The sequence below is a fragment of the Lepisosteus oculatus genome, chromosome 9 (assembly GCF_040954835.1).
Source record: "Lepisosteus oculatus isolate fLepOcu1 chromosome 9, fLepOcu1.hap2, whole genome shotgun sequence".
Lineage (NCBI taxonomy): Eukaryota > Metazoa > Chordata > Actinopteri > Semionotiformes > Lepisosteidae > Lepisosteus > Lepisosteus oculatus.
This window is the reverse complement of record NC_090704.1, coordinates 44,062,009-44,077,334: the sequence shown is the minus strand read 5'-3', so window position 1 is coordinate 44,077,334 and position 15,326 is coordinate 44,062,009. Positions and strand designations below refer to the sequence as shown.

The 15,326-nt window shown below is 39.5% G+C and overlaps 1 protein-coding gene across 3 annotated transcripts in view; it reads right to left on the bottom strand.

Annotated features, from left to right (window-relative positions):
• Nucleotides 1–15,326, bottom strand: part of ntn1a (netrin 1a) — an 84,302-nt gene that overhangs the window by 28,971 nt on the left and 40,005 nt on the right. For all 3 annotated transcript variants that reach the window (XM_015356701.2, XM_006635193.3, XM_015356700.2), the window contains exon 3: nucleotides 6,924–7,112. In XM_015356701.2, coding sequence (XP_015212187.1) covers nucleotides 6,924–7,112 — 189 coding nt within the window. The remainder of the gene's footprint in view (nucleotides 1–6,923; nucleotides 7,113–15,326) is intronic.

The following is a 15,326-nucleotide window of genomic DNA, read 5'->3' as shown; positions in this document are numbered from 1 at the left end:
TGGATGCTTTAAGCTTGCCAATAAATCAACGTGGCCAACACATGGTCTTGAACTGCACACAGGTTTAGATGTTGATCGGAGGCCTAGGCTCAAAGGAGATTTTAAGTGGGTGTCCACTTAACTTTGAAGTGGCTGTTCTTCATGTGTACACTAGATGGTGACTGGAGATATGAGCCAGCCAGACTCATTCTGCTTCACCTCGTCACAACAGGCCATTGGTTGCATGAAAAGTAACCTGTACTGTCTGTGGTTCTTGGGCAGATAGCCTTCAGGTGATTTCAATATTTGATTTAAACTTCCTGCATGTAGCGTTGGTTATACCTCTCTTCAGTATCAATTTAAGAAGAATCTTTTTCAGTAAACACAGTGTGCTTATTGCCGATTTGTGCATTGTCCGATTTCAGAGTGTCACTCTGAAGGTGACTTTGTTCTGCACTCACAGATATGTGTATTTGCTCTCCCACGCTGTGATTTTTTGGATTTGCCCCAGTAGAAGAGCTGAACAGTACATATTTAGTTATAAAATTTAAACATCTTGGCAGAAGGACTGTCAGACAAAGACTGAATAATATTTCTACACAGGACTGTGGAACAGATTTAAAAGAAATTGGTTTTAGCTGTTTGTAGTGATGTTTTTGCACATTAAATGTGACAATTTCTTTTTTTATTATTTCTGCCAAAAGTTTTCTGTAAGGCTTGCGTTTGAAGTTTGAACCCAGCTCCCCCATTAGGACTTTGTGATTCTTTTGCCAGTCGAATAATTTGTTTGGCTCTTGAAAACGTTCCAAGTCGTCCAAAGTTCTGTGTTGCAGAACACAATTTTCACTGGGTTTCTGCTGGGCTTTGGGACAGTCTGAATTACATTTTGACGTGACTGTCACATCTGGAAAAATAAACAAGCTGTTCCTTCTCACCTTTTTTAGTTATTGAACATTCTTTTCTTTCTGTCCTTGTTCTTTGTATTAATTTTAAAACAAAAGGGTTTTTTTTACAGTGGCATGCAAAGAGAAAGCCCTTTGTCAGATCTCCCTGCAGTATTCCCAAGAAGACCTTTTCATCTGCAAATAGGGATTTTTTTTTGCTTCTCATACGTGTAATAGGCATTTAGGCAAATAATGTAAAAAATCTGCGTCATGCTAAATTGAAAACAGCCATATAAAGACATGCTTTCTGAAAATCAAAAACACAAACAGTGAAGTCATTAAAACAACAAAGATTTGAAGGCCTAACCAGAATATGTTATTTGTGGTTAATAAAGTCCTACTGTGACAATGTAAGACATATGCACTTGAAGAAGTGTAAGCAATCTATTAAACATGCAACTTGAGTAAAATAGCTTGTGCGTTTGTAGCAGATGTCTTATTTCTGCTTTTTACATTTTTATTTCTGAAGGATTGTCTATTAAAGTGAAAACAAATTACATTCTAGCACAGGCTGGGAGTGAGATGCCTATTAAAAAGGCCAGGGGAAAATAACTTTTATATGAGACTTAACCAAAGGATCAATTCTGCAGAAGAGCAGCTGATATGTTTATTTAGGTTAAATGGTTGAAATACATCATATGTCTTCCAATAAGCACGGTTTTTCTGCTCCCATGATCAAAGTGCCAGCATCTATATCACCCTGCAACTCACAACTGGCAGCCCACTAAAGTTCAGCAGGTGTAAGCCTGGCCAGTACCTGGATGGGAGAAAAACTAGCGCTGCTGGTTGGAGAGGTGTTAGTGGGGCCAGTAGGGGGCGCTCACCCTGCAGTCTGTGTGGGTCCTAATGCCCCAGTATAGTGATGTCTACTCATCATGGCCTCCTATTAATCCCCATCTCTAAACTGGCTTCATCACTCTGCTCTTCTCCCCACTGAGAGCTGGTGTGGGGAGAGTACTGGTGCACTCTGGCTGCCATTGCATCATCCAGGGTGGGGCTGCACATCGGTGGTGGTGGACAGGAGTCCCCACTACCCCTAAAAGGCTTTATTAATTACCTATTAAAGTGCAGAGCGAGCGGTCTCGTGTGGCCCTAATGACTTGTGCTCAGGCCCCTGCTTGCTCACCCCAGTGACGGTGAGTCTAACGAGGAGCATGCCTGTATCACCATGCCAGAAAGAGGGTGTTCTGGGATACGGGTATGTGGGGCCAGTTGACAATTGGAAGTTTGGGGTACAATACCATCCATCCTTCCATCCATTCCCTGAACCGATTTACCCAGTTTTAATTAAAGTTTTAATTCAAATGTCCACTGTCTTCACACCGTGCTGAAGGAACAGAAGCTTGTTTGCTCCCAGGACTGACAGGAGAGGGTGGCAGCTGCTGACCCACCCCTTCAGAACTCTACTCTTCCATTCTCCCCCACAGCCCCTTCTCCCCCAAACCTCAAAACGCTTCGCTCACCTCCCCATCCTCGTTTTCTCTCAATTAATAGTTACATAATACCTCTCACACTGGAGCTTTACTGGGAGAACAAATAACAAAGTTCATCTTCCTCGTGCCCAAAACCTATCTGTCTGTCTGTCTATCTGACTGGCTGTACTTGAACTGTGAAAAATACATCAGTAGATCTGGGTTCTGTTCGGCGGAGAAGAATATTTTTGATAAAAATTGCTCCCAAGCTTCTGAGATCCTTGGCTTACGAAGGAGTAGACTCAGAGAGAGAGAAATGAAAGAGATTGTTTTAAAGAGTTCTGCATGCCATAATCAATGTTTATGCTGTAGCTGATGAGGGACGAAGCAGTAAATTTAGGAAACGCTATATAAAAGCATTCCACCCTACCCCCCGAGACGCTCGAGTTTCTCATTGTAGGTTACTTTAAAATTCGCAACAATAGTCTTTATGCTGTTCTGAAATTGAAAGCAATTGTGTTGGTTCTGTTCCTTGAATAAAGACAGCCCCTATTTTTCTTTCTCCTCTATCCTTGCTGCCTTTCTTCTCTCACAAAACCACATGGAGACAAACTCAAAGGAGCTGAGCCGGGTTCGTCTACACATTAAAACACTTGATAGAACACGTGACTTGAACAGAGTATTTTCTGTTAATTACTGTCATGTCTGAAACTGAATTATAACATGTGTTAGCTTATATGTATCAGAGTATACATTTAGAAAAGTTTCAATTTACAGTCCTGTTGCATGAGAAGGTTTTTCAAAATTCCTGTGATAATTTCATTGAATGGGGACAAAGTCTTATAATATTAAGATAGGCTTACATCTTTATTCATTGCTCTTACAGTATTCCAAATATAGTTCTGAACAATGTTATATTTGGCAAAAAAGCAGAAAATGGATTCATGCTTTGTATCATTTGTCACCTTTAGGTAATACCAATGCATTCTTTATTGTAGTTCTGTTTTTCTGTAATTGAATACTATAGAATAACTTGGACATGTTTGCTTATAATTACATTAGGGTTTTAACTCTGGCAAATTTCAGGATTAGATTTTACACAAACTGCTTAGGTAAGCTGCTGGTTTTATAAATTATGATGAAATGTGTTTAGACTTTAATTTAGTGTGAAGTAACACGGGATTCTAAAGAGACAGACTGAATCAGAAAAGAAGGAAGTCCCAGTTGCACAGGAAAGCCCCAATTATTTTCCATTTTTGATACCTAATTGCTCGGTGACATGCAAGGGATTGAGCCACAAGGGAAACTTTATGCCTAGACCTGACTTCTAACCCCAGGAGTAAAGCCCTGAGTTTTGTAAGTTACATGAGGAGAAATGCAGAATGTATGTCAGACCAACGTGATTGGTGACCACATGCTGGAAAGAGGATTTGGCATTATTTTGCCATGAATGTGCTTAGTGTTTTTTCCAAGATTTCTTCCTTTAACTGGCAACAGCTTAACTAGTGGAACAGTATGAAAACGGCAACAAGTGCCTTCCTTTCCTGAATGGCTATTCACATACAAGTAGATGTAATAAAATGTTCTCTGTAATAGCCCTCAGTCTCATCAGGCTATTATATAGACTGAACAAACATATAAATGAATTGATGATGCTTGTGAATTTAATTTCTTCATATAAATACCACAACAATAACAAAAGTTAAAACAGAAACTTTTATAAAGGAGACAAAAGCTGAAAGTTTGGGGTGTTAAAAAGGGGTGGGACCATTCATAATATAACTGTAACTCCAGTTGGATTAAAAAAGAAGTATTTATATTGAGTAATTAGTTTCTTTGTTAGTTTTTTTACTATTATGAGAGTCTTCACCTATTTCTGTACATAATGAAAACTGTCAGTTTCAAAGAACATCAGTTCTAATGCTGAGTCAGAGAGAGTCCGTTTTCACAAAGCATTCATAGACATAACAGAAGAAAAGATAGGTAATATCAGACAAAGATACGTGCAGGTGGTGATCAACTGACAGTCATTTCTCTGTGTTCGTTTCAGTCACATTTAAACTAACTAAAAAACTCAAAGCTTGTTAAATATTATTCCAATTTCGATTTCTCAGGGCAAGCCTTCTTTTGAAATCCTAACACACAAAGAAGCAATCTTTGCACTTATGAAACTACACTTTAATTTTCATGCCAATTATTACAAACAGATTTACAGCTTTAAGCTTTTAAACCATAAACTATGTTCAATTTTCCAAATCTCAGTGGAGGGCAAATCATTTAAATTCATTACAAAACAGTACAGAAAATTGAACTTCATTGAGATGAATTAAAGACGCAGATGAATTGTTCTACTCCAGTTTATGTGCTACATAAACTGGAGTAGAACAATTGGAAAGACTCATTAAGCTGTCGCTTTGCTCTTATTCTGATTACTGCATACAAAAGCTATATGTCATAAGCTTTAAATGTGGAAGAATATATATAACTGAAAAGTAATGGTTTGCATGCTGTACTTAAGGTTTAAATGAATAAAACAGTTTGTTTCTTCAGCTGATCAGAGTAATTAACTGTTCAATTCTACTTTAATGTTTTTAAATCTTTCAGTTGCAAGGTATTCTCTGTTGTACCCCCTTTCAACATTTTAATTGCAAAGATCCCCTCCATTTGCCCTGTTTAAGTGAGTGATTCATTCACACCAACTGACCACCAGGCACCTTGACTCCTTTGGAAAACCATGCAAATGAGGTATGAATACTGAAAGAATCAAGTCTTTTTGCGTATGAAATGGGATGGAAAGATTGATTCCACACACTGTGCTGGACGTCACAGATGAGGCAAAAGATTGTTAATTGATGGATGAGAAGTCCCACCTCCCATCTCTGAGGTGTTGACGATGGGTCACAAATGAGTTACAGTAAAACCCTATGTCCACTGATGTTAGCTGTTAAATTTTGGCTTGTGGCTGGATTGTTAGAAAATGCGCACTTTCCAAACAAAGGAAAACATCTGATTTTCTGTTTCTGTGAAACTTTTCTTTTCTGTTGGTGGTCTTCTTGAGAAATCAGCTTTAATCCATTATCTACTTTCAATGTGTACGGCAGTATTTAACTCAGTGCACCCACTACTCCTGAATTCCCAAAACACAGCTCAAAACACCCTTGTTGGTAACCTTTCTTTTTTCTGTCAAAACTCTTAAGTTGACATCAATTCCCCTTTTCACAGTTATAGCTTATATTTCTCAGGATATTTATCTGTGTATTTCAGCTAGAAATATAAATCATAAACCAATGTTTCACTGAGTAATAACCTGGGACTTGGCCTTTATATCCTTTTTTGATATATATATATTCTCAGCATTTTAGCAATGTCTAATATTTCTAACTGGGTGGCTGACTTTCTCCATCATATAAAACACCAACAGGGGAAATATACTTTGGTGGCCTCTAATCTTGTAGTTGCTCAGAAAATAGAATCGAGCTTTCTCCAAACAAATTGTGCGTCTGCCTTCCTCAGCATAATTCCCCAAAGATCTAGCAGGCTTATGAGTCAGTGATAGACCGGAGAATAAAAGAAAAATCAGACACACATTTCTCAAAGGAGGTGTGTCAGGGTACTTTTCTTCACTTTTTCAGGAATCTACAACTTTAATTTTCACAGGCTGAGTAAATATTTTGCTTTCTCGCCGACCTTCAAAAGAAAGAAACCTAAGAATGTGAGCAGAACAAGGGATGGCTTCAGTACCATCAAGGTGTAGAGCACATATTTGCCCAAAGATTTAGCTTCCCTTATCTACGCCTGAGCTCTGGCGGTTTCAGGGCCCGAACAGAAAAGGATACCTTTTGTTACTGTTTGAGCTAATCCCAGGGTGAATGTGCCCTCCCCGCCTGCCTGGGCGCAGAAACACCTGTGGAGGGGATGCTGTCAAGGGGTTTGATCTTTCCCCCTTTCCATTCAGCGGCCTGACCTGCACGGCAATCAGTTCACACCTCAGCACTGTTTGTTTTGCTTGTCCCGTCAGATCATTCCTGAATCATTCTGTGCTCTGACAAGTCCCATGTGAGTGACACGGGCGGGGGAGTGGGGGGTCAGGAATGAGCCCAGGAATAACTTCAGGTTTCACAGGCTGTTTTTTTTTTCTTCCTTTCCCCTCATTTTATTTCCCCCACCCTGTGTTAAGTCATCCAAAAAAAAGGTGTTTGTAAATCATGGGACAGCATCGTCTTTCTATGTGACGGAATCTCCTCTTGAATTAGCAGTTTGTTCCCAATAAGGAGTTTTACAGTCCCTTCTTTAACCGGGCAGCGAGTAGACTTGAGATGTGTGTAAGTATTGAGGTGTTGTGCTTTTAGCGGCAAAGCGTGTGTAAAGGAATGTAAAAGAAATAGGACAGTTCTATATTTTTTTGTTTGCGTTTGCTGCCCTTGACCCAAGCTTAATGCACCTCAACATGGGTCAAGGCAAACAAATGCACATAAAAACTGTACCAGCTCCTTGGACTTGCCATGGGGACATTGTGAATGATCCCAGTGGTATTTATGAGGATGAAACATCTGCTGCTTACCAGTCTGGAAGAGCAGGGCAGACATACCTTTGCAGGCCTTCCTGTGTGTGATAGGCTTGGACATGTCGCGGTAGTATCCCTCCTTGCAGTAGTGGCAATGCCGCCCAGCGGTGTTGTGGCGGCAGTTCAAGCAGACGCCCCCACTCTTCCGTCCTGACAACTTGTAGAGCTCCATGTTGAACCGGCACCTTCGTGCGTGGAGGTTACAGTTGCAGGCTGTGTGAAGAGAGAAGGCAAAAGCATTAGGGGGCTGTTAGCTCTTTGTTACCTAGATGTGTCCACAAAACCAAATTTGAAACTATTTACATGCTGTAAATGACTCCATGCAACTCTTTCACTTGATCGTCTAAAAGCATGATATGCATTTCAAATTTCAGCTTTCCACTCTAAAAAAAAAGCATTGAGCCATAACAGAGCTCGAATTGTACAATGTCAAGGTTCCAAACTGTACATAAAATCTTGGCAGCAAACATTCTCATTGTTCTTTTTAATATTTTGTTTTCTTTTGTTTGGGGGGCTTTATTAATTGAAAAGTGCATCAGACAGGCATAAAATTATCATCATAAGCAAATCCCTCCAGTGTTTATTTGTGGTATTGCTTCTGGTTTCCTAATGAAGAAACCGGTTACCTCCGAGTTCAATTAGCGAGTTATGTTTATGCATGACTCTTTTGTAAGGAGACATGCTTGCCTTCATTAAGGCAGTCCAAAACACCAGTCTGTCATATATTTATGCATTATTCACCATTATTTAATTGGATAATTAAAAAAAACTGATGCTTAAGGAAGAAGGAAAAATACACTCCTTCCACAGGCTTCTGTGGTAGTGGTTCATGTTTTCATCTCTTTCAGACCTATTTACTTGGCATCACCTAGGGGGTGCAGAATCACAGAGAAAAATACCTGTGGTCACCTGGGCATGCTCTCTTTTTTTACTACCTTTATGAATCAAATACCATCCAATAGGCATTCACCAACCAGCAGCTACTGAAGGATTAAGCTCTTCTCGTAAGTGTATAAGTGCATCCGTTTGTGGTTCTGTATTTCTCTAAAGCTAAAGCTTGGAACAAAAGCATGGGGAGTGGGTTATTGTTTTGGAGCTTTCAAGGTGAGATAGTAATCTCTGCTCCAGAGTTAAAGGTATTGCATGCTTAAATCGCAACACACGTGGGTTACATCACTGGTGTGAGGCAAATGGAAAACAACAGAAATATTTGTTCTTGTTTATAAGAATCATAAGAAACAAGGCAGTTACATCATGACTGCACATTGGTTCCAAGATTTCATTAAGAAACAAAAGGGTCATAAAGTTGATGCTTTGCTTTGAATTAAGGAATTCTTTGCAGTTTATGTGGAGCTTCAGAACACAAACAAGAGGAAGGCGTTCAGCCCATCCAGCTGATTTGGTTGCTAGTAGCTAATTGATCCAAGAATCTCAAAACCATTTAACAATGTTTTCCCACAATTTGTTTGATTCATTTCAATATATATCATATGATGTGTGGCTTGTCTGCAGATCTTCAAAACCTTTTTTGATTCCATCATCTAATCCTGGCACCAGTCTGAAGTGTCCTAAAAAGGATATTATGAGCAGATAGTGTATGTTTTCTGTTTATTTGTGTCAATTTTTAAAAATATACACCCCAAACTGTTGAGATTTTACTTCTGGTCATTTTTTACTTTATTTGGCATATGCACTTCAAATTTTAGCTTTACACTCTAAAAAAAAGAGTGTAATGTGGTGACATCATTTCCTGGGCCCTAATAAGGTGACATGACATCACTCCCTAGGGTAGCTCAAGATCCAATTTAATTCTGATCTTCACTACAAGGGGCCTTGTCTTGAAGTGTATCAGGTCAGTGTCTGATCCTTCTCTGCGCCATGGGGCTTGTGTGCTTTGAGGTGTGCCCGTGACAAAGCTTCAGATGTCTGTTTAAATACACTAGTAAACAGGAGAATGGCAATCAGCACCAGCCTTCCAGTGGTCTTAATACCTTACAGTGTGCTTTGAAATACATGTGGACACCATAATCTAACTAATAATCTAAATAATCTAACTCCTTGTTCTCCATAGTTAACAGAGGTACCTGAATAGAATACTACTGAGGAAATGAACCATTCTTTTTTTTACTTCATGGAAAATCTCCCAATTGACTGGAAGCCAAGAGCTTGTTTTTCTGTGAACTGCCACTCTTAGGCCATTGTGTGTGCATTGCTGTTTCCGTTTCTGCTGCTCCCCTGATCTTCTGGCTGCAGATGTATTACATTGTAGCAGTATCCTCTTGCATAGCTCTTCTTCATGAAGTGTGCAAGGATACGCCCTTCTCCCAAAGCGTTTCCCTGACAAAAACACGAACGAGACTTATGGGGGCAGTTGTAAGAAGGCCCATATTGTTGCTCAAGCTTGGCCCGGGTGCAAGATGTGATAAATTGAGATTAAGACTCTACAGATATAAACTCATTGAGAGAACGAGAACTACCCCCAAACTGGTCCCCATTGGACTTCACACCAAGTGCATAACACTGTGTCTACTTCTTCACACCTGCTGTTTTGGAACAGGACTGCAGGCATGCAGGATTCAGGGTGGCTGCCTTTCAATGAGGGCTCAGACAAAGGCAGAAAGCATTTACTTCATACAGGGCATTTACCCTGCTCATGATGGACAGGGCTGTGAAAGGTTCTTAGATAAAGGAAAGTACCTGCTCTTTGAAGTCTTTTCTTTTGCACTTTTATCTGGTTTTTGTCTTTGAAAGTGAGCACACAATAATCTGAAAGTTGGAAAATGTAGTTTTTATACATGGGGGAGGTAAAATATTTAAAAATCAACAACAACACTGAGATATGTAAGGCATTTGATTTGCTCCATTTGTCTAAGATTACCTTTATGTTTTTTTTATTTTGTTTTAGAGACATCCGTTTTAATGTAATGAAACAATAATAAGCAAACTTTTTTTAACCCTACAAATCATTGAGGAAAAAGCAAAAGTACGGAAGTAAAAATCATTCACATGACAATCACAAATCCTACTCCACTGGGCCCCTGAGCAAGGCCCATAACCCCAACTGCTCCAGGGGTACTGTATAAATTGCTGACCCTGCGCTCTGACCCCAAGCCTCTTTCCCTGTCTGTGTGTCTGTGTCTCATGGAGAGCAAGTTGGGATATGCGAAAAGACAAATTCCTAATGCAAGAAATTGTATATGGCCAATAAAGTGATCTTATCAAATGAAATTTACTACATCTAAACTTGAAGAAAAATAGAACATAAGTGTCCCGTTCTAAACATGTAATTGGTGTGAATGTGTGAGAATGTCTGTGTGTGGGCCTGTGAGTTTGCATTAATAATGGGATGAAACCTCTCATGAATAAATATTGTCATCAAAGCTGTTCCCAGCCTTTGTGAATGACCTCGTCTTATCTTCAGCACACAGTAACTTTCCTAATTAATGAGCAAATTGTCCCAGAGAGGAGATGGCTCATGTGTTGATAAGCTCAACTGGAGCTTCTCAGCTCAAGAGTCTTTCTCAGTCTCCAGGACTTCCAAACCTTTAAAGTGCTGCCATACAGCAGCAGCTGTGCTGCATTCAAACTCTGGGCTCCCACTCTGTCTTTTGTGGTCATTCAGTGTGAACTGACCCAGGTAAATTCGGTGTTCCTCTTTTCTAAGCCCACTGAAAGGATCCGTGCTGTCAGGCAGACAGTGCTTCACTAGCCCCAGACGAATGTTCTGTCGGGTTTTGTTTCTTATCTGCAGTATTATTTATAGCACGGCCCTGTGTAAACACTTTTAACATGCAGGGGGTTGCTTCACTGACCTCTGCAAAATTTATAACATTTTCAATTGAAGCCCATTAAACATCTGATTTTTCCTTTACATTTTTCATCCCCCTCATGGGGGCTTGCTCAGGGAATGGGGCATTGGAACTGTGTTTACCTTCATGATGTTACTAAAGAGCCCTGGGTGTATGCAGCGAATGCAAAATTAAAAACCAGCCAGAGTGTAGGAGAAGAAGGGGGATCTGAAAGAATGTGCGGTAATATTTTACCCTGATGGCAATAAAAGAGAGGATGCTAAATCAACAGAAATGAAGGATTGGAAGCCGAGGTTAAACTCTGTAGCTATTTGGTAGCGCTAGATAAACACATCATAAAGGCTTGGCCACACACACTGACAGTGCCCTTTTATTACACACAAAAAATAATAAAACGACTGTAAGAATACACCCGAGGAATACACCCTTACACCCGAAGAAGACTCCACAGCCGAAACGTTGTGTTTTCTTTCTTCTCTTTTCAGCAGGGAATAAACCTATGACTCCTTTGTAGCCTATGCATGCTGAAGCAGCTGCCCACCTGAACTATTTTAACAATATACATGCACGCTGCTGCAATTTTACAGTGACTTTTTTATCATGTAAACCAATATATTAGGGGTTCTTGAGTAGAACCAATGCTGTCTTCTCTCAGAACTGAGGTAATGGTAGTTTTGATAAATGTCAAACATTTTTGCTGAAATGTCAGTTGCGCAAAAGACACTAAACGAGTTTGTACTCCCTCCCACCCCCCCACTGCCCCTCACAACTCCCCCTCATTCAGAGCTGTCATAATATTCTACCAAGACTTTAAACAAACACAAAACAAACCGAAATGTGACAAGCTGACTTTTAATCCTGAAGGCGCCCCTGCAAGTAATGAGATTACTCCAAATCCCCTAAAGACAGTACAGCAGAATATTGAGTGTCCCTGCCTCTGTGCTGCTTTGGTGTTGTGAATTGCAGCTCAGTGAAAAGAAGAGCTAAGTATCAGGTTAGGCCTCACTCTCACAACAGAGCCTGGAATCAGACAGCTAAGACAGCCCCCAGGTAACCTTTTCATCAGCTTTGTGTTGTAAATCGATGTAACACCTTTAGGCATCTGAGACCTGCGGTCCTGACAGACTGAGCAGTCATGCCAGGTATGCAGTTTGTAGTAGAAAAGAAAACCTCAGGGCTACCTCAAGCCCTCAGAGGAACTTAAGTCTACATGCTGCATCTGCACCGCCATGTGGGGGTCTGTTGTCTCCCCTGGTACCTGTAGAAATCCCAGGAATTGTAGGGGAGCTTGTGTTTGTCGGGAGACAGGATAGCCAAGTTCAAAACTGCAGTCAAAGAGCTACACTGAACCAGGCAGGGAAAATGCTCTTTTCCTCTGAGCTGTTGGACATACTGTATATAGCACTGTGTTGGTCACTGCTCTTCATCTAAAGCAATTGTCAATAATGTTACTTATTGCTCTTTTTTTTACTTTCTAGTGGTCATAAACTAGGCACTGCCCTTCCAATTTTCCAAAACAAATACTCCTGGTTGATACATCTCACTATCTTATCTTTTTTTTAAAACAACTGGAAAAATATGCTCTTAATAGATAATTAATCTTTATTTTTTATAGATTTCTTTGGTGAAAAAGAAAAAATCCAAATATTTCATGTATTCAATCAATACAGGTTCGAAGAAATGACATTTTCAGCAATCCAGTATTTTGGATTTGCGGCACACGTCAAACTTCAAAGAATCATAGCCAAAGTGCATAGTTAATCAAAAACCCTTCTACACCTGAAGACATTTCACTTTCTGAAGATGCCCATTCGTATTAATAATTCTCACATATATATCAATGCATAATATATATATATAAGGTGATGAGTTTTTGGAAATAAACGTTTGGATCCAAAGTCTGGATTGGGAGACTGTCCATGTTTAGGTAAAGGAATTCAGTTTGTTTCTATGTGTAGTCTAAGTTTATCTTGGCTGTGATCAAATATTCAATATTAACTAACTTCACTAATAGACTTACAGTATGTGAGCCTGTTTATCTCTCAAGACAACCCCACTGTGACCATTCCAGAGTACACTGTGTGAGTAAATGTAAGGAGAATGTCTCTCTGATACAAAATACAAAAATCCCTGGAACGCTCAAAAAAAGTTAGATTCTTATGCTCAGCGAGGTGACTGTTTTTCCTAGATCAGTTCATGTTTCTTGTCTCGGAACCGTTCAAGCTCTTTGTGAGCCCTTGCGATAGGCCAAAGCAAATATTATCATCTCATCTTCTAAGAGCCACAGATCTAAGAAAAGGGATATATTTAAAGAATATTGGCCAACAAATTTGCTCATATATTTTAATGACAACATCCAGTTTAATTGCAAGATGTTCTTAAACAATTCATTTTTGAACATCATAATTGCACCATTTTGCTTACTGTAAACGGATTCCTGGTACAATTTCTCCATTGTGTTTATTCTGCTCCGGGATGCTGGGAGTCAGTCACATGTAAAATCTTGTTGGCTGTGCCTGGCAATCGGGGAATTCCCTTTTCAAATGAGAAGACATATCTTTGCATCCGTACATTATGCATTTAACACCCTAACTCTCAAAAGGTTATGTTTTTGTAATACATTTTTCATGCATGGTTTGAATGAATTCTAAATTTTAGTCCTGAGGCATCATGCAATTTTAATTAAAAAACTCTTCCCAGGGCTGAAATTCTATTTTTAATGTTCTGCTTAAAATATATATATTCTCCCATTTTGATTAAAATCGCAACAAGTGCGACATGACACAAAGCATTAAACTAACACTGCAGTCAGCAAATGCTCCAAAACGAGAAAAGTTACAATATAGGGGACATCTGACTCATTGAAACTCACCCCTTAAGAACTTATATACTCGGATGAATGTATTCTATTTTTATTTTTGTTTCCAAGACATTAATATTATATACACCACCAATACACAAAAGGACAGTGAAACCATGGTAAAAGCATAGTCCAAGATGATGCGCTAGCCCATTTACAGCAGCGTGGACTGGAGCAAACTGCAGTTAAGTAACGTGCTCAAGCATACAACAGTAGGACCAACAGCGAGGACTCAAACCCACAACCCTTCAACTGAGAGAAGGGAGTCTAACATTAATAAACAGTAAAAGTATGCAGGTATGATACTTCAGCGTGCTCAGTGTTCTCAAAGACTGCTATATTTCAGATACCTTAACCAAATCCAGCACTGTATTAAGAGTATGGTTCAGGATTTGGACATGAAGAGTAACGTTGAGTTGTTTGCTCAATCATTTGCATGCCTCCCTGTCAAGGTGCTTCTTGTGTCTTATGGGAAGTGTTCAGGGTTCTGAACTTAGAACTGGAAGGTTGTGGGTTTAATTTTCTGATTTGACACTGCTGATGTATCCTTGAGCAAAGTACCAGAGCTGAAGGGCTGCAGTAAAACACCCAGCTGCATGAATGAGTGTCAAACGGTCCGAGCTTCAGAACATCAGTGCTAACTTTAAACCGAGCAGGAAGTTTACACTGCCTCAGATGGAGAAGTACATCTTCATTCACAGGTCTTTAATGCTAAAGACCCCAAAACAACACACATTTATGGTCATAATAAATCCAAAGAGACAAAAACTAATAAAATGTCAGACCTAGGGTCACTTAAATGAAACAGTTCTTCCTTTACCAACAAATTTAAACTATAATCCAGCATTTCGGTATTCTGGAGGAAAAAAAAGCTCATTTAACAGATCTTGTGATTTCTCGATTCTTCTCATTTGTTTAATTCCTATGTTTCTGACCCTCTAGGTCAGGCTAACACCTGGAGGTGTCCCATTAAGTGCAGATTATTATATCCAGCAGGTCATCAAAACCCACGTGCTTTCTTCTCCACATCAGAAGTTTTGATTTTCTCTGTTTTTATTACATTAAATGTTTCCGTCCTGCACACACACAACAGCTGTTATTGAGAGGAAAGAAAAGGCAGATTTGGGAAAAGGACACTCAAATGAGTCATTTTGTGATTTTCTGGCGTGTTTTTGATTAAATTGGGATATCGAGATCCTTTTCCCATTGGAAGGGAAGGACTGTGAACTGTCACTTTGGCACGACGTAGAAGATGAGAGTGTCCAGTGACCAGGAAGAGTCATGACAGCAATTACAGCCTTTAATCACAGAAACCCACATGGGTGGGAAGCAGAAAAGCAATGCCCTCCAAAAAATACAGTTTTAATTGTGAAAGGTTTATAAATTATCTTAAAATAAGACATATCGGAAGCTACAGCTTTCTGCACTGATTTCCGAGACAGTAAACCACTGATATGATTTTGAGACAAACATGTAGATCTGGATGGATTCATGCCTGAAACCTGAAGTCTCAGTTAAAAGAAGACAAATATCCTCTTTGCTACATTCACATACTGCAAAAAGACTTCATTTTCTTCCTCCAAGACCTTGGATTAAAATTGCCCCATTGCTTAACATCGGTTTTGAAATGTTCATGCAGGGATCTTACCAGTGAAAGTCCACCGTGGGACACTCATTTAAAACAGTTTTAGAATATCATAACGAAAGCCAGGACTGATTTAATATCAGTAATAACCAATTGCATTTATATAGCCGATT